We start from the raw sequence: 22528 nt of genomic DNA on the forward strand, positions 1-22528 counted from the left end.
TTGAGATGCATCATGATAAAGGATGACCTTATTACTAGTCTAGATCTAGGGAAAAAAACCTAAAACCTCATGAACTTAATCCACAGGCATGTGAATTGATGACAAAAGCATAGAAAGAAGATAATAAAGATTTTTCTTTTTTTTTAGGATGTAAAGAAGGGCTTGTGAAAAATTAAACGTCCCCTTCTCTCCCCTGTCCTTTCAGCTATGCTAGTTTACCTAATAGAAGATATTTTCTTTACCTTCAAATCTGTTTCTACCCCTCCAGAAGCAATAGATAATTTCCCAGTGGCTTTAATGGAAAGAAGCACTAAATATGAACTAAGGGATTCCTTGCACCAAAGCAGGAATTGCTTTTGTGTCAAATTCAGTGGGTGCAACTGTTTAAACTGAGGGCTAGAATGAAAAAGTTATATCTGTTGCCCTTGATACTTTTTTATTGCATATTTGGCCTAAGTGCAAATGAAACATCTTGCTCCATCTACAACTTAAGCACCAAGAACCACCAAACCAAGGGTACTCTGAGTTCTTTTCAGGATGTTGAGTTTGTTTTTTCTCTTATTTTTAAAGTGCCTGAATTCTGACCTACTCAAGTCAAGAGTCCTATTCCAGAGTTAGTGGCTTTAACCTTTATGCATTCCTTTATGAAAAACTTTCTGCAATAAGCTCTTTTTTGCCATCACCTGAATGGGAAGTGGGACCTTTGATTTCAGACAGCAGGCCTGCTGGTCAGAGATAAGTATCTTGTTCTGCCAGACTGCACAATGCTTCAAACCAATTTCTTGTCTGTTTCTGAAAGATTCCCCTCAGTTGAAACAGAAAAATAACAATAAATACTTTTCTAAGCTACAGATTTTCTCAGTGAACATTATTTCATTACAGTTACCTACTATGGATTGGTGGGAATTAAATAGATACTGACTGGACTAAAACAGAAATTCTAAGAATGTAGAACTGTTTTATTTTATTTTATTCTCTGAACAACATAATCCAATAATGGATCCAGTGGGAGAAATATTTATCTCTATAAGTATCTATACAAATATTTAAACAACTGTTTAACAAGTTCTTCTTGCAACTCATGGCAAAAGGGAGTGTTTTCTGAAGAAGTACAGGCCTTAAACAAGAACATGATGTTCTTGTTTAGTAACTTTAGCTGTAAAGTTAGAGGGATATATACTGGTCTGGTTTACACTAATTTTACAGGAGTGTATTCCTATTAACTTAAGTGCAGGTACTTCCCTTTTCATAAGTTTAAGCAAGTTTGGAATCAAACCACAAGCCTTTAATGAGGTTTTAATGATCCACTTGGGGGAGCTAAAGGGTAATTTGTTTCCAAATTGATTATGGCAAAATGTTTGGGATGCAAAATTAAGTTACAGAAGACAATGGGAGCAGAGGCTTCCACTTTTTTCAACTCGGTGCTGGTTGCTAATCTATATTAGCTTCCGGAGCAAAGGGTCCCCAGTTCTTATTAAAATTCCATCCACTTATACAAAAAAGACTCACAGTCATTAATAGCTTAGCAGCAGACACCCGTAATAGCATCAATCATATCCTGACTTCAATTATACACCTACAACATACATTGAATGCAACAGACATAGCATGTAAGGCAAATTTTGGTCCTTACTCTTACTCTACGTTTTTGTGCTAGTTAGCATTAACTGTAATGTGACAGTAAGAAAAGAAATTCTAACATGCAATGGCGGTTTTGTCTTTCAGTTAATGAAATACCTCCTTTTTCTTTTTTTTTTTCTTTCCCTTTTCTTTAAATACTGGTCTTGAGCTATACCTGCTTGTGCCTCCTGCACCGGTTACTGTGTTGAAACATGGCTTTGCGTCATCAGTATGTTCTCCATTTCTCCATCCTGGGACACACTGGGAACTTTTTCCCAGTATAAAGCTATGTCAGCTGCTCTATCTTATGTTTGATTGCCTATGGTTACTGGTAGCCTTTTGACTGTTCTGGAAGTTCAGCACTAAATAGAGGCAGAGATGCAGAATCTCCTGTATGGGAAGGAAGAGCACAGCCTTTTGTCCTTGAAGAGCCAATAAAATATGTCATTAGGCTTTTCTCCATGTAGGGATTACCCTAAAGTTCAGATAAACTGGCAATACAATCGATTTCAAAAGCCACAACAGATCCAAAGCTATAATCATCTATCTTTTATAAAAGGGAACAACTCAGTTTCAGACACATAACTTACATGAAAATTCCATTGGCAAAGCTTTACTGTCAATGTCTTCACTGTAACAGTACAAAATTCATCTCATTCAAATTACTCTGCAGTGCAGTCCACATTAAAGCTTATGGTTGCCCATATGCAGGCATCTAATTTAACTGTCCCATGTAAAGGAAGTTTCAAGCAAAAGTGATAATTAAATAAAGTATTTTGTTCCTTCCGCGTAACTTATTAACTATATTTAAGGTTTCCTTATTTTATGTTTAACTTAGCCAGAGCATGTGGAAAAAGTAAACTGTAAGCATCTTTACAAGAGGTGCTGTTGTTAGGCACTTTAAAAGCAAAGACGTATGCTTTGCAGCTATAAACTACCAAAATATATTTTAAAATGTAATTCAGCAGCCTGAATGGGTGACACAATCATGCTGATTGAATAACATGCTGAAGACAACAGCGAAGCAAATGGAAGCAAAGGGTACAGTCAACCCAGGTATAGGCATGAAAGCTGTAATCATTTACAGTACTTGATGACAGTATTTGTAGTGCAATTTGCTTTTGTGCTTTCTCTTTGATATGTAAGGGAAAGTACTATAATGTCTTTAGGAGGAACTACTGCTAGAAATTGATCAACTTACATTAATTAATTCAATCTCCCAGATTTTTTTCACAAGGTCCATCGATGTATAGCCATTAATTAGAAAGGATTTGGTATAGTCACCCAGTTCAATGGAATCCAGCCATTCAGCTACAGAGGCGGGGTTGTAGCCATCGTGACCGACCTGCTTCATCTGAAAAACAAGAATGAGTAAGAATTACTGACAATATTCAGTAAACATCTTTCAGAACAGCAGTTATTTATATTATTTTCTTTGGGTCAGAGTTATCTTATTCTCTGATCAACATTCTCTAATAATTAGTACAACATGAAATGATTTTGTGAGCAAAAGCACTAATAAAACTTAGTTTTCAATGGATCTTTTTCTTATGTCTGCTTGCCTTTTAAATGAGAGTGTACTAAGACTGTAGCATGAGTTCAATTCTTACTAGACATCAGAGAATCCATAAGTGAGGGAAGGCAAAAGAGTGAGAAAGAGACATTATTAATATATTGACTGCACAAAAATGTTGGATTTGCACTTAAGATTTCACAGAAGGAGAAGAAATTAGACGGAGGAATGGATCTTTGGTATCAAACTGCAAATGAAACACATTGCTTTGGTTATATTATTCCTAATTTATCTCTCCTAGAAGGTTATCTGATATTTTATAATGGTTGAAGCCACATTACATTTTTCTGCCCCCAGGGGAGGCTTAAAAAAGTGTCTTTCCTCTACCTGGTTACACATTTTTCATTGAACTCCTGGGAGTTTAATATATTTTAGATTGCTCTCTGCCTGTAAAGTTGCTTGAGATTGGACAACTGAACCAAATACTATTGGAATGGAATTGATAGAATGACATACACAGAAGCGCACCATCTGCATTCATATAGGACAACAGTCACAGAAAGCATAATCACATAAATCTTGTTTTCATAACAAACAAAGAAATACCACTGGCATCTTATTTTTCTGAATTTTGTTAAGCTACTAAGAGGTAAAGAGCTGCAATTTCTCTTTCACAATTGCCTCTCAGTGACACAAGTGAAGATTTTCAAACTAGCCATTAAAGATAAAAATGTATAAAGCCTCTACCTGTGCAGCTTGTTACACCATACTGTTTTTGTGAATTTTAAAGTAATTTGCAATAGTGGCAGAGTAGAAGTAGAAAGAAGTAGAAAAAAATTATGCAATAGCCTCCATTTTCAACGGTATTATATGCATATTGTCTTTCTATAGAAGGGTAACTATTGCTAACTTGATAATACACCCAACTGGTAAACTGTTAAGAACCTTTAGAGGTTTAGAAACCTTATGCTTTGCATATGATCCCCCAGCTGTGCAAGAGTGACACTGCACATGCTGAAAGCCAGTCTCCCATTTCTGCCTGCTTAGGTACATTCCTACTTTCGGAGAAACAAGGGAAGTGTGACAGAAACATAATGTTTGAGCTTAAGTTTGAAGTGACAAAGTAATTTATAAATTAGAAAATTCTGATCTTAATATCTTGCCTGAACCAATTTATTTCTCACAGTTTATTTGAAATATGATTTGAATTCAAAGCAGAGAAAAAAATTAAAGTCTGCATTTGAAAGCCACAGTAGTGTTCGTTGATCTGTCTCTTCAAGTGCAGAAAGCCAGCATGTCATGATCTTGATCTTGGTTTCTTGCAGTATCAGAGAGGAGTGATGCAGGCACTCTGCATTGTGGATATGACAGTTTACTCTTTGGTCTTTTGCTGCAGATGTTGGATATAAAATATTAATGGAAATATTTAAATGATGTAGTGAAATTATTATCTTAAATCATAAAAGAGAGACAAGAGAAATTCCTGTAATTAACAGCGGTAATTGTAGCCTTTCAGGTCATTTCTGTAACAAAGGAGTCATATTAGAAAGTGAGAGTTCAGTTTTGTTGTTGAACTTGACATTTTGGAATTTAGTTTCATCCCAATTCAGAATGAAATTCTTAGATGCCAAAAGCATGGCAAATTCTTCGATTGTCATTCAGATTTACTTCAAATTTTAGATTGACAGTAGTCTGTCCAGCAGGCTGCAAAAATGCTGGAGGACCCTGGTAGCTCTGACTCTTGGGAAGCTTATTTCAAGAGCTGATTTGAAATGAGGTGTGCTTAAACAACCGATACTTGAAAAGAAAGGACCTGATAAACTGAAGAAGAAAAATCTAACACAGATAAGACATGAAGAAGATGTACAGGGCCCACAGGGAACACACGACTTTTGAAAGATGTGAGGTATTTTTGTTTTCTTGCTCTAACAAAGGAAAGCGAAGCACTTTCAAAACAATTTTCAATGTATCCAGATGGGCCACATTATGCAAATTATTTATTTTGTTTATTACCATTTGATCTTTATGTTTAATAAATCCTGATTCTAACATGATTTTTTTTTTTTGACCTTCTGATTTGAGAAATCTCATGCAGTCTGGTCCACAATTCTGGTAACCCATCGGCCTCTATAAAAAGCAAACACAGCGTGGGAAGTTTCTGAATTCTCAATTCCCACTGGAGATCTCCATCAGAAGGGTTGTTAAAATAGATATCACTCTATTATGGCGTGTCTCAAAGGGCTGCAGGCAAGCAAACACAGGTGAACAATCCAATAAGCAAAAGACCGGGAACAACTGAGATGTATGTGACAATTTCACTCTTTGGATTTGGTGCGAACAGACAAAATTGTCATTGGGTCACTCAATAGCCTACATAAAATAACACTGTCCTGTTTGGGGCAGCAGCAGGGCCTGCAAGCATTTTTCCTCTCCCTGCCCCAGAGTTTTGGCTACCTGTGTTCAAGGCTGTGTTGGCGATGGTGCAGCTGCATAGCCTTGGATCAGACCCATGTGAAAAAGAGCAGCAAGAAGCCTGGTTGGAGCCACCCCCACCTTCTGCAGGAGCTGCACGTGAGCTCAGGTCCATGTCCCTGACCCTCACCCAAGCCGTGCCATAGGTACCTCAGCCATGCACCTTGCTGATCCTCACCCACTGAGTTGCCCTCCTGAATCGACCTGGTCCCACCCTTGTCCCTGAGGATTTTCCCTGGGACGTGGCTGTCTGCGATTGCTGCCACCATCCCTGCCCCACTTGCCTTGTGCGGGTGCTCCCTGCCTGCCCCACTGTCCCGCCTCAGCTCCCAGCCCACTTGCCCCAGCAGGGCAGCCCCCTCCTGCTGCTCCTATCACAGAAAATTTATCTCAGAACTAGAATATTTGCCAGCAGTTTCAGCACAAAAGCAGTATTTTGTTTTGTCACGAACCAAGAACTAATCTCTTATTCAAAACAGATTTTCTAAAATATGTCTAATATATGAAAATTAATAAACTTTCAGTGTCTGTCCTCTTGTATGGAAAGTTTTGTTCTGTCTGTTAATAACATCAACTAGCTTATTAACTGCCATTCATAGCTGGCTGAATGTTTTCCTTTCATATATTTACTGACAGACAGATTGGTTATCTAGGCACGACAGTATCGTTACTAGTATCTGCTTTTCATATAAAATGTTATGGATTTTCTAAATAAAAAAGAAACCACTTCAAAATATCTGTCTGGAAGTGCTATGCCTTTACTTTAGAGCTTTAGAGCTGTAGTTCAGTTGCATCTTACCCCAGCCATTAATAGGTCATGGCTCTTGGACTGTTTGTATTTCTTTACTATACTGCACCACCATCCTAGAGTCCTCTCACTGATCATTTGCACCCTGCAGGTTTCCCTGATGATGCTATTTGCTGATTGATTTTTTTTTTTTTAAAGAAAAAATGCCTCCTGTCTACTGACTATATTTCCATGTAAAATATTTCAATCATTTTGCACCAGCTACAACACATGCTGCAGTGGTGTCAAACATCTAAGCAGCTATGTACATAGTCTTTGACTCAGAGCAGTATAAAATCTCTAAGCTTCAAGTCATGACAGCCTTTCAAATATTAACTGCTCATAAATAGGGGCAGTATTGTTCTGCAGACACTGCTACTAGTTCATTCAGTTGTTATCTCTAAAGAACAATATCGGTGTTAGCTGTTTCACTGCAGATGATTTTGGCACACCGACTATGGAAAAGGCTAGGAATGAAGCCCATAAGATCTATAGAAAAAGAACTGTTTAAGAAAATATGATATAAGCGAAGCATGGAAGAAGACACCAACCATAGCAGATTTCTCTCCTAGGTCCTATTGATCTATTACTGGTATTGCTTCCTTTGAAATGAATGGAAAGCAGAAGCCAGAAAGCTGTTTCTCATAATAAAATAGTAATGTCAAGTAGCATCCTAATGGGCTGAGAAATCCTTTACAAGAGACTGTCTGTACATCAGTTTTTCTACAGGTGCATCACTGCTATATTGGCATCGTATTTTACATGAACATACTTGAGGTTTTGTGTCTGAAATGTAGCCAAAGAAACACAAACAGAGCTTCAGAGTAATCACATGTGCACCAAGGTGAATTCACTAACATGGATTCTTACCAGTTTTCTCCGACCTTCTCAGACAGATGGGGAACTAATGCTATTTTCTCCACAGGTAGTATCACTACCTGGTAGATCTCAACACTGCGTGTATTAGAATCAAGCCTTTTATCTGCTGCATAAGGAGGAAGAGATGACTTGAATTTTGCAGCTTTTTAAACGATGGCTATGATTACAGTGAATTTACTCTTGTGTTGGTTTGCAAGTAAGATCGTCTTAGCAAGCACATAATGCTTTCTTTTAAACTGATGGCCTATCTGAGAGATTTAAGCAGCACTTTTGGGAACTTGTATGAAACTATCAACTATCAATCTGAGTAATTCTCAGTGAATGTAATGGGGGTGGGTGGGCATCAGTTCATTTTCTTCCTGTCTCTGTGAGTTGTCTGTTATATATTATGTACTTTACAAACGTGATCAGTTGGACTTATGTTGTTGGAAGAGGAGATCATTCCTCCTCTGGAGTGGTGAAAGGAAATGCTGGGGAGAGTGACACTTCTGGAGATCACAGGGCCTGGTGGGCACAGGGGCACCACACGGAGCTGGTGCCTGCCGTGCCTGTGCAGAAATTGAGCCTGCAGTCAGGGGCAGAGAGGCAGCTCTCACAGAGAATGGGCACAACTCCCTAAGGACCTGAGAAGACTTTGCATTCACTGATGTTGAGAAAGCCACTGATTGAAAACAGGGACTTGCCTGCAAAGACACAGTGGGTGAGCAAGAGCTGTATCTAAACCTTTTGGTTTTCTACCTTGCCACATATTAAAAAAGTTAACTATTCACGCTTGTGTTCTAATAATTGACTTCTCTTTCTGGTAATCAAAAGCCTTCCATCTTCTTGTGGAGCTTACTATAAAAAGATAGTATAGGCACATTCACTTCACAGTACTACCTGATTCAGGATCCTGCCCCAACTGTAAATCCTGAGTTTGAAGTTTCCTACCTAAGATTGCCAGCATTGCAATAGGCACCTTTTCTGTGATTTTTGCAGTTGGAATCTATCTGCTGAATTTAAAGGAAAATAGACGCCACATCCAGAAGACTGGAAAGACCTCCTAGTTCGTCATCAGACACAATGTCTGGGACAAGGTAAGAACAGGTCTCATTCAGTATTACTGAGGATGAGGTATGCAACAGTTCAGGACATTTCAAGTACATATAATGTAATCTTAAGAAGACCTAAATCTGGAATTTGTGGACTACATGGAAGCTATGGCCTTTGATCTCAAGAGTTTCTATGAGTATAATTTCTAAAAGCAATCCTGTGGATATTTGTTGGTACTTCAGTGCTTAGAGCTACAGCTTTATAGGCATGCTTTCAAAAACTCGATATTAGCACAGACTGACATCTCTGAAGTCAAACTCTCACCCTTTGCTGGATCCTGAGTAGCTCTGCCTGTTCTGCTTCAGATAACATGGAGAGGCATTCTTAGGTATCTCATTCTTGCAGTGCCTTCCTAGGTGCTCAAGTTGCAACAGACTGGTGACTGCTGGAACCTCTTCTGTTCTTCCCACATGCTGGTCCTGCCTGTTTCATTAGGCCACACTGACCAGTTTCTGTAATTGCTAGCCCATGGTAGGCTGTGCTAGCCCTCAGGAAAATGTTTGTGTCATTAGTCACTATGATTTTTTAGCTTTTGTTTAATGCTGGATGTCTTCCTAGCAAGTGTGCTCTCAGGGGCTGGGCAGCAGCAACTGTGAGCCATGGACTGTTCATGGCACCTCTGGAGGCCACCTTGGTGTCTCTCTGGAGACCTTTGAACCTCTGCATGGGAGACAGCTCAGAGAACTTGGCGATGGTGTGCTGTGCAGGCAAAGATCATTTCTGAGACTGAAGAGGTACAGCTGGGGCCCTCTGGGGCACAGTGCCTTGAATACAATGTACTAAGAGTCCACCATAAGACTGAGAGGGGAGAATCATTCTCTGAATGGAGCATTTCAACCAAAGGCATAGGCACAGGGGAGATGAATAATTTCTCGTGATAGATGAAAAGTGGGAGGGGATGGGACAAAAGCTCTTACGTCTCTGGAGGAGTGGGAGGAAGACATAGAGAAGGGTTTCTTGGTGAGAGGTAACAGAAAACTAACCTCTGACCTAGGCAGCCCTGAATCTCTAGCTGTCTTCAAGTCTTACTCCTCCTCCCTCCCCAAGTCATGGCAATCACTTACATAGGCCTTGTTAGCCTTTCATTCCTCCCACCTCATCATCCTCCAGCAGCTCCAACTGGATTTTTTTAATAGTGAAATGGCCTGCATAGTTTCCAGATGGTACTGGAGACAGGAGTTAACAGCCACACATCAGTAGGCAGAATGAACGTATCTATCAACCCAGTGGCACTGAGGAGTGAATGGGGAAGCAAGTAAGCCTCAGAGGCCATGAAGATATCACCACTCCCTTTGTGTGGAGGTGGGAGCGGGGACAGAAATTCAAGGAGACCCAAGGAGACAGAGATCCATTTCTTTGTAATATTCCCATTGCATTAGATACACTGCAAAAGACAGTCAGTGTTAATCACGTTTTCCTCGTCTTACTCCAGTCCCTCCTGGGTGGTCTTCCCTTCATCTGGGAAGGTGCAGCAGCCTGGAGACAAGTGCCATCCCTGATGATCTGTGAAGATTCAAAGAGAACAGAGGGCTGTGCTCATGGATGTTGAAGAAACTGCTCTTTGCTATTCCAGTCTGTTAAAAAGTTAAGATGACTTAACTGTGTCCATGCAGGGGCTGCGCAGAACACACCCCAGAGCTATAGTTTGGGAAACATTGGAAATGTATGTGTCCAGTCTGTCATGCAGCCTGCTACCTTGCAGGCAGATGGCGAAAGCCATAGTGTCCTTTCACACAGCATGTGACTGAGTTACAGTTAAACTGGCTACTTGCTCCATTTCTGGATATGTATGGTCTCATGACCTGGTGATGCAGAGGGTACATAACATTTCCCAAGAGGCAGGTGGTATCCAGATGATGCTAACACTATTACTGCCCGTAGAGAAGATGCTAGTGTTCCCTCTGAATCCAATGCTGGAGTTATGGACCATATGGGTAACAGATGACCTTTTTGATGACCTGAAAATATGTTCATAAATATGCCTCAGTGAGTAAAGGTGTGGGACAACTGAGTGGTAGTCTTTGTGGTTTATAGCTGCCTTCAGACAGGTTGCAGATGGGAATGTGGATCCCATCAGTGGCGCTTATGGGGCTCATGAACACCTGAAGGGTGAAGGCCCGGGGCAGAACAGCCACACCAGCAGATACGCCCAGAAAGCAATTGTCCATGTCTCCTTTCTTAGACACAAAGATGTGCAGAAAGTCAAAGACGGCTCATTTAGGTTGTCATCTTAGTCTAGTTCCCATAGAAAGAGAATAGTGCTTCTTCTCTTATAGTATGTTTCTTTGTCTGCTGACTATTCTCAGAGCAGGCAGTAGGCGTTGCAGAGTCAACCACAAATAAGAAAGTATAAAAAAAGCAGGAAGAGAAATAAGACTTACTGTATGGGCAATGGTAGGAAGACCAGTGACATCTGTTGTTATCTGCATGATACAGATAAATGACAGCATGTCGTGTCTAGAGTGGCTCACTGGTAGGCTCAGTTAAGAAGGAAAATGTTTGTGAGACTGCTTCCATCAGACAGTTTTGAAGCACATGCGTGAAGGGGACATTTGGTCTATGGAGCAGTCTAAAGCTAGTCTGAACTAACCACCCTGAACTATAGCATGGATGTTTCTAACTGCCTTGTTTTACTGATCCATTCCTATTGTGCTGCATTACTTAAATGATGTAGACTAGGTCTTTGTGTTTCAGAGTTGAAAAGTTCATGTGTTATGCTAGATTCTAACACTTTCTGTCTTTATTGTTAAAGGTCTTATAAGCAGTGCAATGAGCAGGTGAGCGGCCTCCTTCCAAATCAGGAAAGTAATTCCCAGAAGCATTAGATGGAGGAAAAACAGCAGGGTAGAATGCACTTCCTTTGAATTCTGTTTTTCATCTTCACTTCCAGCAGACCCAGAACCAAGGAGTCATACCCAGAAAGGGTCATAAGTATGATTTATGATATCTACTTTCCAGCATCTCCTAGTTCGGACACTGTCTTTAGGAATGGAAGTTGGAATGATCTCCCTATTAGCTGTGCTGAATGGGAGAGAATGAAACACCAGGATTCAAATCAGCTTGATAAGCTCTGGGATGTCCAAGCCTATAGCAATATAGCAATAGCAAACATACGATGTGGTCTTTCTATGTTACATACACAGCATAGTAAATGTGCACATGCACAGTAGTTCTGTTTACCTAGATGCCAGACTTACTGCGCTTGCACAAAAGAGAGTTACATATGAGTAATAGATCCAGCACTTTTTGGAAGCACAGATTTACTGCTCATATAACACTACTCTCAGAGAGCATGTGCTCATAGCCTGTTCATACGCTACTTCTTGTCTGGTTCTGCAAAGCACTTGGGAAAGAGGCTGGCTGCCTGCACATCACTGTTACAGGATTCCTAAATTTGCTTTATGCTGAGACCTCTCCATGCAGGAAGGAACAAGCTGCATACTTTAAGAATAACTCTGAAGCCAGGAGAAAGCTGCTTTCAGCTAACATCTTTCTTCCATCTGTCAAATGAGAGAATGTGTTCCCATTATGCGCTGGGAGAAGCAGCCATACACTGAGCATCCCACACAAAAACAATCCTTTTTCTTATCTAAGTTCTCAGATAAGCTATGGTAATTCTTACTTTCAAAAACATTTTAGCTTTTGAGGAACCCATTGAGAAGTCACTTGCACATAGGTTTGGATGCCGAAATAACTTGACAATGCTCCTTAGGTTTCCTGCGTCACTTATGTGTGGCTCAAATGTTATACCATGACTGCTATTATTGTCTTAGTCAGTTAAGCATATCCTGCGCACAACTATTTTGTCACTATTGATTTTTTCTCAAGTCCTTGTATTTGCAACTTCAGTATTTTTTAGACATTGTCTCTACCTCTTGTCATGTCTGAAATTCATACAAAATCCTTCTCCAAACATTCATTAATTTCATTCTTTTCACACAAAAAAAATCTTAAATGCAGTATCAAACTCTGCTATGAAAATTGCTCTAAGAGTGATGTCATATATAAAGTATTTCCACTTCAAGAATTAACTTTACAAATTATATTTCTACTGGAGTGTCTCAACCTTATTTAATAATAATAAGCCATAAAGTGCCCTAGTTAATATTAATGTGAAACTTGAATAACTTAAATTACATTAGTGCAAGATGAGAATTTGGGCTACTAGCTCTAATCCCGCAAGAATAAAGGGTATTTTTAAATATTGTGATCAATCAGAGAAAATATATTGATTTTGAAAAGCAGAAATCAAACTGAAAGATTTTAACTCTGCTCATCTCTTACAAATATACCAGTTTACGCTCTTACAAAATGTTCTCCTCAAATACAGAATCATCAGGGAAAAATATTTTGAGTAATCTGGGTAAACATACCTTTTTATACTGGTTAAACACTGCATAAGAAACTACAATGATTAATTCATCTTTGTCTGGATAGATATGTGGGGATTTTTCCTATTTAAAACTACTTTAAGCTCTAGAAATTGATTCCTAAGCAGGCTACCAGTGTTTGAAATATAGAAATTCATTACACTTTAGGAAGCCAGCAATTATGAGTAAAAAAAGCCAGTCTTTCTTTTCAGCCACTAAATGCCTGTTGAATTTTCAGGTTGCAGAGATTAATATTGATGAGAATAAAAAAAAGAGCTTTAAAAAAAGAGTATTTTAAAACATTGACAATAGATTTATTGCTTGATGTTTACCCTCTAAGCTTATTCAATACTGCCTGAGTATATAGCTCTAAGCAAGCGTTGTTCCATAGATGTTTTTTAAAGCACTTAACTTCCACCTCAAAATCTGAATTAAAAAGTATCACAAGACAGGAAACATTAATAGTAAAGCTAAAAATAACATCATCAGCAATGTTATTAAGTACTAAAACACATGGAGTCATCAAGTTTTAAATTAAAGAGGAACAGAAAAGATGTACATGTTCAAAACAAACAAACTAAAAGATTTTTTTTCTAATGAGATTCAAATTAGTGAGACTCCAAGTATGGTCTGGGATCTTAAAATATTTAGATGGTATGCACTATTTTGAATGCATGATGACAGAGCTGAACTTATCAACAAACAAATAGATCTACAGAAATGTTTCATGGTTCCTTGCAGGATGTGAAAGTGTTTTAGACCTTCAGCAAGCTGTTGTGAATACAGCAAGGGTAGGTTACATTAGTTAAAACTTACCATGATCCCAACTTTTTGGCCCCATAACTATTCTGACAGCTGTGCCTTCGAGAGAACTTGGTCTTGAATAGGAAATTATGTATTTTTACTATGTAAGCTCTCTTGTGTTGCTGAGTCATTTAAGCGAAGCAGTGTGATGCACAGCTTCAGCTTTCAACTGCCTTTGTTTTGGTGTAACATTCTTGCATCAAAGACAAATGTGGTCCTTAAAGACTGGTTTTTTTTCTGGCTCAACAGGGAAGCTGCTAAAGACTACCTCACCATTATTCAGCCTATGCTTCAAGCTGTTCTGCGTGTGTTAATTATCTTTGGTTCAGAAGACGCCAATTCTTCCAAGTAACTGCATAACTGTCGTGTTCTCAGCTGATTTCAAGAGTATCCCCAGATTTTGATTCTGTCCTCCTTTCTCACATTAAGCACACATTAAAAAGACCTTGGTTGGAGTTTTATGACAGAATCCAGTCTCCAATCCGTTCATTAATTTTGAAAAATTTAACCAAGAATACACTGATCTCTCTAAGAAGTATGAAAACCAGAAAAAATACATCCGCTGAGAGCAGGGATTAGTATTACCAAATTTTGTTTGAATGACAGCATTGCTGAAAAATTCATAAATTCATAGTTAAACCTTAAATATCTATTGTACTTCATCAAGTGCTACCATTATATACCCTACTACTTGCACAGTTTATCTCACTTGTATAATATAGTATGTGGAATATTATTGTCCTTAATAATCTTTGGTGTTTCAGTGCACAGACTCATACTGTAGTATACGTGGATTGATTAACCCATCCAGATGCAGAAGTTGTTCACAACTTCTAATTCTCCTCAGACAAAAGAAACCTTTGTTCGCTTTTACAAGTGATCCATCCAATTAGCCATGATGCATCAAAAAGCCTCTTCCAGCAATGTCAGCCTCACTGTCTGGACTGAAAAGTCCTTTAATTAAACTCTTCTCATTCTCCATATTATCAAACTGCAAGCAGACTAATCTCTATTTACCTCAGTTATTCTACACATGCTGCTCCCAGAACACTCCACACACTTTACACTAGGTTTTATTCCTGCCCTAGTATCTTCACTAAGTAACTGCATCACATGTGGCAGCCTTGTAAGCCTTACTGGTGTCTGCTTCTCCTCATTCATTCTCCTCATACACCTTTACAAAATTGCATACTGAGTTTTCATGCTAGGCCCACTATCCTTGTTTGGAATGCAAGTAGAAGCCTCCACTGATACATTCTGGTATGTAAAATGTAAGAACAATCGCTTTCTATCACTGATTTTAAAATCTACAGTTTAAACCAGGCAGCACCAAAAATGATTGAAAAAATGACTGCAAGTTATTCTGTCCACAGCTGAGAAGCAGAATTCATGTACACAGCAACAAATCTAATTGAAGCCTACAGGAAGTCTCCGCATCTTACATGAAAGGCAGGTATTTAGGAAAACAATGTTTCATCCAAGGCTTTTAAGAATACTTAAATAAGGGACAAAGTATTTCTGGGCCAACTGCTATGTAAAGACAAACATCTGGGATTCATTGACAGCCTTATTTACACATATGTAATGACAGTCTATAAACAGATTGAAAAGCCAAAAAGACTTAAAATAAATTCTAAACAGCCAACACTTCAAATTACAGATTTTATACTCCTTTGCTTTGTTTGTCAATTGCATCTATACAAAGAGAGTCCAATACAATGACATTATGTTATGCCACATTTGCATATACAAAAAACCTGTCTACAGAAACAGTAGAGAGTTATGTTTATCTCTATTCAAAAAAGTGTTTTAATCAATGTGAAAGCTCTAAGTGTTAGTTCCCTCACTTGGATAATAACAGAAACTGTACCTTTGGGAGAAGCTGGATTGCTTGGAGTATTCTCTGTCTGTGTCCAGAGTTAAGGATTCCTATTTCCAAGAGATCCTGGTCCTCCATTACATTGCTTCCCTAAAAATGGAAAACAAAGGTAGAATAAAAATGAAAAAATAGCAGATGACTTCAATAGCCTGAAACAAGCCCTTCTGTTGCATTTAAAAGAGAACATTTTGCTTAACTTACAGTATCTGACAAGAATCATAAATTACTGATGATTGCATTCGTTTTCACGATGACAAAATACAGTGGAAGGCACTTGAACTCATGGACAATTACTATACTGCTGGCAGCACTGCCAGTGGAGAAATTGTAGCTCTCACTCAAGCCAAATACCAGATGTGAACCGTCTTTCATTTGATTGAAACCAAGGACATGACTAGAGAAATGTTCAGAAACTTCATTTTTTCATTCCCCTCCTACCTCACGCAGCTACATATGAGATTCATTTTTTCTCCAGACTTAGCACAGAATAAGATGAGCAGAGTGGATGAGGATAAAATATTTAGTTCCTTGTTAGTAAAATGATGGAAAAAACCAAAGAGAGGGAGTGGTATCAACAAACCCCATACAGTCCCACCCCCCTGAATTTGACTGTACCAGCGCAATCCTAATTTTACCCATCACTGCTTCTATCTCCCTGATTGCAGGCAGGTCAAATAACTTCTAGCATGCAAACAGCTGAAAAAGACCATCTGTTCAAACAGTACACAAAATAAGTGCCCACAAAAGTCCATATAATAAGATTCCACAATTCAAGCCTCTATTCTTAGGAGCTGCTACCAGTAGGAGAGGACCTACAGCTCCACAAACAGGATAACAGGACTCCTCAGTTCAAGGACTCTGACACCACCTAGATAGTAAATTCAGCATTTGAAGGTTAAGGTACTCGAATAGCTGGCAGTGACTTGGGAATCACAGGAGGCACAACAGTAGCTCAAGAAAGGAACTGCAGCCAGGGATCAAATCAAGATGGTTCAAAGTAGGCTGGCAAACTTGTATTGCTTTTTTAGACTACCTCATTTCAGACAAAACCTCAGTTTTTTTTTTTTTTTTAAATTTTGATTTTAAAAAGCTTCTATTACAGTTGTAAGCAAAACCTGAAAAAAACTCTTACTTCTGTTGGAGTCTCATGACACCAATTTGCTAGAAGCAAGAATTCTTATTCTTTGTACTCATTAACATCATCATGAAATAGTCTTTATGTGAGCAAATCCATTAAAAACTTCATCTCCACCTTCCCATTTGGCTTGCTGCTTCTGACTCAGTAGAGCTCTTAAGCAGCAGCAAAATGAAAAGCTGATAGGCACATAACAGAACATACTTAAATACTTTGCTGAATCAGGGCTTAATAATGGATATGAATTCCTTCTGAATATCAAATCTCCTGTCCCACAGCAACATAGTTTTCTTTCAAAAAGCACACTGGAATATGGAATACTTCACCCTGTTCAGCTGCTAAATCTTCACTCTTTTCAGATGGACTGATTAGTTTACAGATGTACTCTTGAGGGCTCTCAGGTGCTACTCTGGCAGAGTATCCTGCAAAATCTAGGGGAGGTCTTTTTAAGGCAATCATGGAAACTTTGCAAAGCTGTTACATTTAAAATTATATTTCACAGTAAGAGGCATGATTTAAGACTACAAGTCCGCAAATCATACCCTGAAAAAAATCTGTGTGCAGCATTCAGAACAGGGGCATGCAGAGACCTGCTCAAAAGGGAGAAGCTGTGCAATCGTGCCAGTTTAAGTAGATCACATGGTGTAAGAGTGCACGCAGCACAGGCTGTACAAACAGTGATAGTGATGAGGTGGGGTTAATACCCCCTTCATCTCCCTGGTAAACACATACAAAATATAATTTCCCCTTTCTTCCTTTCTCCTGTAAATAACCTAAAGGAGGCTGTAAACTTAGAGGAAGAACTGTGGAAAAACCCCTTGCATTTTGGTCTGGATTTTCCAGCTGCTGAAAATAGCTAGCGTAAATGGATTTAAGCAAACTGAGCCAACTGAGGATCCAGGCCAAAACAAAGACTATACATTTTTGTTCATTTTAATAAACGCAGCTGTATTGTTTACAGCTATTGCTTTCCCTTCATTTCCCTGTTTTTCAGATTTTACCTTTCATCGCTGCATGATGTTTACACACAATCACAGTACACTCATCACTGAGCTACTACACACTGTTTACTGGTGTCATTAACCTTGGCATCCAGCTTCCAATATTGCAATGTTTAAAACCCAATTCAGCTAACACTTAGGCACAGGAAGAATCCTCTCTATTTGCATGAAGTTGCTGCATAGCAGAGACAGCATTATTCTTTACTATTTTTTACTATTGCTTTTTCTTTATATAGTAGTTCATATATTTTGTTTCTTTGCAGTTGGTATTATATATTTCTAGAAGTATGTCAAGGTTACAAAATCAAATACTTAAAATGCAGGAAAGCCTGAACTGCCTCCTTGTCCCCTGTCTGAAAAGGCAACAACCTGGTCTTTCAGTGTGCTCAGGCTTTGGAGCTTTTCCTGTGTGTTACCATCAGTGACAATGGTAGCAGACACTCATCCCTCCTGTAAAACAGACTTCATTGTCTCCTGCCGTGGAGCTAAACCAGCTCTTCATCTTTCCACAAGAGCAAACTAGGAAACTTTAGATACTCCATGTATACCCACTATTGCTTAACATAGAGGAATAAACTGACAGCAGTATAAAGCTGCTGTCTGCTTTGCAAACATGCCTGTGAAGAAACAGTCCTCCTTACTCCTATCTTCCTGGTGTCTGCTCCCATTCTCCCCTTAATCCCAGCCTGATTCTTTTTTTTTTCCCGATTCCTCTTCTTTCAGTCCTCCAGTCTCCTTCCATAGGCTCCTACACTGAGAGTGAAGAAAACCTCACATCCTTCTGCAGCAGATCTGAGATGAGGAGAAATTCTCTGCCTGCTCTTAGCTGCCATGCACATATTTATTATAAGCTGGGCCAAATTTAACCTCAATTAACTTTACAGAGATGACATGGTAAATGTAATTAAAGTTAATATTAATGCAATAATGTTTTTTCACATTATTTCAGCCCTAAAAAATAGCTGAGCTATGTTAGCCGAAACATTCACCAAACGAAATTATTCTAGTAGACACCTAGAGCATTTGAATCTAAAGATTTAACTTTGATATGCTTATATACAGAACAGGTCCTTATAACAGGAAGTATGGGACAGTAATCTCTACTGGGGTTATTATGCTTTTATTATGTCATGAAAACATAAAAGGATTTGTGATATTGTAGTTTCTTAAGTCTATAGGAAAAACTAGTTGGAAGGAAAATTTACTTCTTGGAATTAAAGCAGTAAGAATATATCAAAATTGCTTATACTAGGTCAGATTCAGATCTCATTCAGTTCAGCTTACACTATTCAAGTTTCTACCTTTTAATGTATAAGAGACAGTCTTACTTATGAATTAGGAAGATTCTGGTTCTGAAGTTCCCGTTAGGGAAGAATATAGCTGCCCTCCCTCCCCTCTCCCCCCAGGATTTGTGGTGCTGCTCAACTCTCAGGAATATCATATTTTTCTCTGTAAGCACATACAGGAAGCCAATCTCCTGAGTAAGAAGGCAGTAGTTTCACAGAACAGTTGGGCTCAAGAAGGAAGGAAAAACGACTCTGCATGTGGGAGACTGGAGGCATATGAAAAACAACACAATTTTAAAAACCCAGAAATTTTGCCAAAATCTGAGATAGTTCCTATAAATAAGTTCAGAACAAAATACATAATGGTACACTGTGAGATAAAGATTTTACTGGCATTTATTTGGGTTGTTCCACACAAAATGACCTCTGGTGCTCTCCACCTGAAGTTAATATAGCCTTTCCCCAAAATGCTGGGTTAGACCATCATACCAGATTCCAAAGGTATACAAGTATGGATATATATATAAAGAATCTTTAGAAAACAGTTTAATCTGGAATATGTCAGATTTAAAGCAAAAAAATGACTCCATTAAAAATAGCCTATTTTTAATACATTAAACAGCTCAAAGGACCTCTAAAACCCAATCAAAGCAAAAGGTTCATAAATTTTTAGATTACTTCATTTACTATCAAAAGAAAACAACTTTCAAGATTCTAAAAACTCAAACCAATATGCATTCTACATCCTGCAGGAGCAAAAGCACTTTGAAGATTTGTCCCTGAAGATAATAAAATATGGTGATTAGAAGATATTAGGATGGCAAGCAGGACTGTATGTTTCTCACTGGCCCCCTTTTGACCCTATGGTTTTAATCTTTCTTCATATATTTTCTGTGCATGAGACCTATGGTGAAAAATTCCAATGTTCGGTTCTGTCATCTAAGTAAAATAAAAATGGTACAGAAGCTTTAAAAAAGCTGGAAGATATATCACTTGACTTATCTGAAAACCACTGAAGTTGGAAGGGAGGGGATGTGGGGAACAAACCACCTGCATATGCTTTTAGGCCTTATTCTTGCTCTTTACTTTGGCTAATAGATTGACAGCCTGATAAAGGTTGGAGAGAGGTTTCATAGATTTTCATTGGAAACAAAGTTGTGGAAAAAAAACCAACCCTCAGTGGGGAGATAAATGCATATGCATCACTTTATGTAAACTGAGTAAAAACTGTGAAAAAAGAAAAAAATTAATTTTGCATTCAAAGCTTTTTTCTCTCTTACAAAAGAAAAGTTTGTTATGTAAGAAACAGATTTGTGAGGGTTCTGGCTATAGGCTGGCAATACCAACTAACCCAGCTTTTTTCTATGCTCAGCTGTGAGCTAGAGGAGGAAAAGTAGTGAATCTGGTGCCTAAAGCTGTGTAAGAGCTGCTACCCACCAGGCTGAGTTGAACTCCTTTGCTAAGCAGCATTATTGAGATCAAGCTCAGCTGGAGAAGTGGCAACAACTTCTGGTAAGCTTTTGATGCTTTAGGTGTACTGGAAATTTTGTGTACTGGTTTGCACAAGAGCAGGGTTGGTGTGGGTAAGAGAAGGATGACTTCTGAGGTAAATACACTATCAATGGGGTAGCATTGCTGTTTGCATCACTCTTGTTGCTTGGGGAGCACTATACACTCTCCTCTGCCCACCCATGTAGTGATCTGCTGCACCATCAACACTTTGTATTTACATCGAATCTCACCCCAGCTGACTGAGACCTGACGCTGCAGAGGCACAGCTGTGGGGATCTGAATGCAGTTGGGGCAACAGGCCTCACACTTGTGTCTTCAGGGTTGCTGGAAATACAACTTGGCATGGAAAAGAAAAAAGAGATTTTGGGAGTTGGTACAGTTAGCTGGGGTATCTGAGAGTATCATCATTCCTGCCACTCAGTTAAGAGAGGTGGGAGCAGGGCATGGCCAGATGGGAATGTTCTTCCATTATCCATGCTTGGAGACTGAAGTCAGATACAGAAAACTGAGACCAACAGCATCAAAGAGCTCTATTGTTCCTTATCCCTCCCACCCCAAATACCTAACTGGGAAGAACAGAGCAGGCAGCTGGTTCCAGTGGGAACATGGACACTTATGAAGCACATCCTCAACGGCTCACTTAAGACAGCCCCCTCTTCATTCCAAATTGCTTTGCTTCTTGCCCACCTAATCCTAATATCCTTCCAAACTGCATTCCCTTGAAATAGTTGGCATCTAAACTGTCCGCTGGCTGGGAACAAATTAAAGATTTCTGACAAAATGGTTAAGGACACATTGAATAACCAGGACTTTTCTTTTTTTTGTTGTTGTTGTCTAAATATGCCAGAAGGTTTATAAATTTTCATCACAACATAGCTTTCCCACAAAGTAAAAGAATTTATTTCTTAGAGACTTGCAAGAAATGTCTGGAGAAATGTAGTTTTCAACAATGAAAACTGCTTCTTATTAGTGCAAAAATTTCAGGCAATGTGTCACACATTTCACTTCCAAACAAGAACTGGCAAACAACCAGAATTTAGCAAGCTTCAGTATGAGTGAAAAGGTTGCCTCTCACTAGTATTGCCACTGTTAACATGAAAACAAGATCTGTAAGAATGATTACTGAGTGAAATGCTTAACTTGTACTTTGAGGTCAGAAAGATTTATCAGATTCCTGGAGATACTGCAGAAATTGTTATTTCACCTACAAACCTGACAAGACTATGTTAGAAAAATCGCCTGGAGAAGCATGAAATTTTGCCTTGGGGAAAGAGATCGATTATAAAATATGCTAGGCAGAAAGGACCGAGCATGTAGCAAAGTAATCATTTGATAACATTCTTCCAAAATTATGTTGCTTTTAAACTACGGATACTGATACTCATCCTCAATCCTCACTTTGCTCTATTGTCAGTCTTTGCATTTATGACTTTCTTAGCAACTGAAAACCCTGCAAAACCAAAGAGAAAACTGGAAGAAAGCTTTCCATATTACTGTCATTTTGTCAGGAAGTAATAATAAACTACTATTGAAATGTAAACTAAAAAAGGCCATTTCACTCACAGATAAGAGTGAGGTGATAAAAACTCAGAGCCCTAATTTACAAACTATGCATAAAGATAGAGGGTGATGTAAGTAGGGTCAGTTTAGAAAGGAGTCCCAACAGACCCCTAGTCCCACTCTAACTATGTTTTAAAGATCTTTCTCTGGTTCACTTTCAGCTCTTCCAGAAGTGAACCAGTGCCATCAAAAGCTTTTCAAATATTGATATTCAAATGAACATACAGTCACAGACCTTTCACACAACAGTAATAGTTAATTAAAGTATAGCGATTATTAAACAATACTGATAGCTGGGACAAGGATCCTTGTAGGAAGAATTTCTGCTATTTTTATCCCCTCTTCCTTGTAGCACTGATTCATTACAACCAACACAACTGTCACATGCAAATTAGCTGCACAGATAAGGTGGCAATTGAAAAAATTACCTTTGATGTCGCACTTGGCCCACTTAATTACTAACGCTGTTGACCCAACTCTGTCTGCTTATTTAGTCATAATAATTCAATAAAATAATTATTAATACTTACCTAAATTACATCTTAATGTCTTGAATGTATATTGTGAAGATAATTTCACTTCGAGTAATGAAAATTCCAAAGGGTCTATATTGTACCA

The 22528-nt window shown here is 38.7% G+C and overlaps 1 protein-coding gene across 8 annotated transcripts in view; it reads right to left on the reverse strand.

Moving 5' to 3' along the window:
• ANKS1B (ankyrin repeat and sterile alpha motif domain containing 1B) overlaps positions 1–22528 on the reverse strand; it is a 444006-nt gene that overhangs the window by 160776 nt on the left and 260702 nt on the right. For all 8 annotated transcript variants that reach the window (XM_064451622.1, XM_064451588.1, XM_064451615.1 and 5 more), the window contains 2 exons: positions 15408–15506; positions 2822–2974 (listed from right to left, as the gene is read on the reverse strand). In XM_064451622.1, coding sequence (XP_064307692.1) covers positions 2822–2974; positions 15408–15506 — 252 coding nt within the window. The remainder of the gene's footprint in view (positions 1–2821; positions 2975–15407; positions 15507–22528) is intronic.

This window comes from Phalacrocorax carbo, chromosome 1, assembly GCF_963921805.1.
Source record: "Phalacrocorax carbo chromosome 1, bPhaCar2.1, whole genome shotgun sequence".
In the NCBI taxonomy this organism is placed as follows: Eukaryota; Metazoa; Chordata; class Aves; order Suliformes; family Phalacrocoracidae; genus Phalacrocorax; species Phalacrocorax carbo.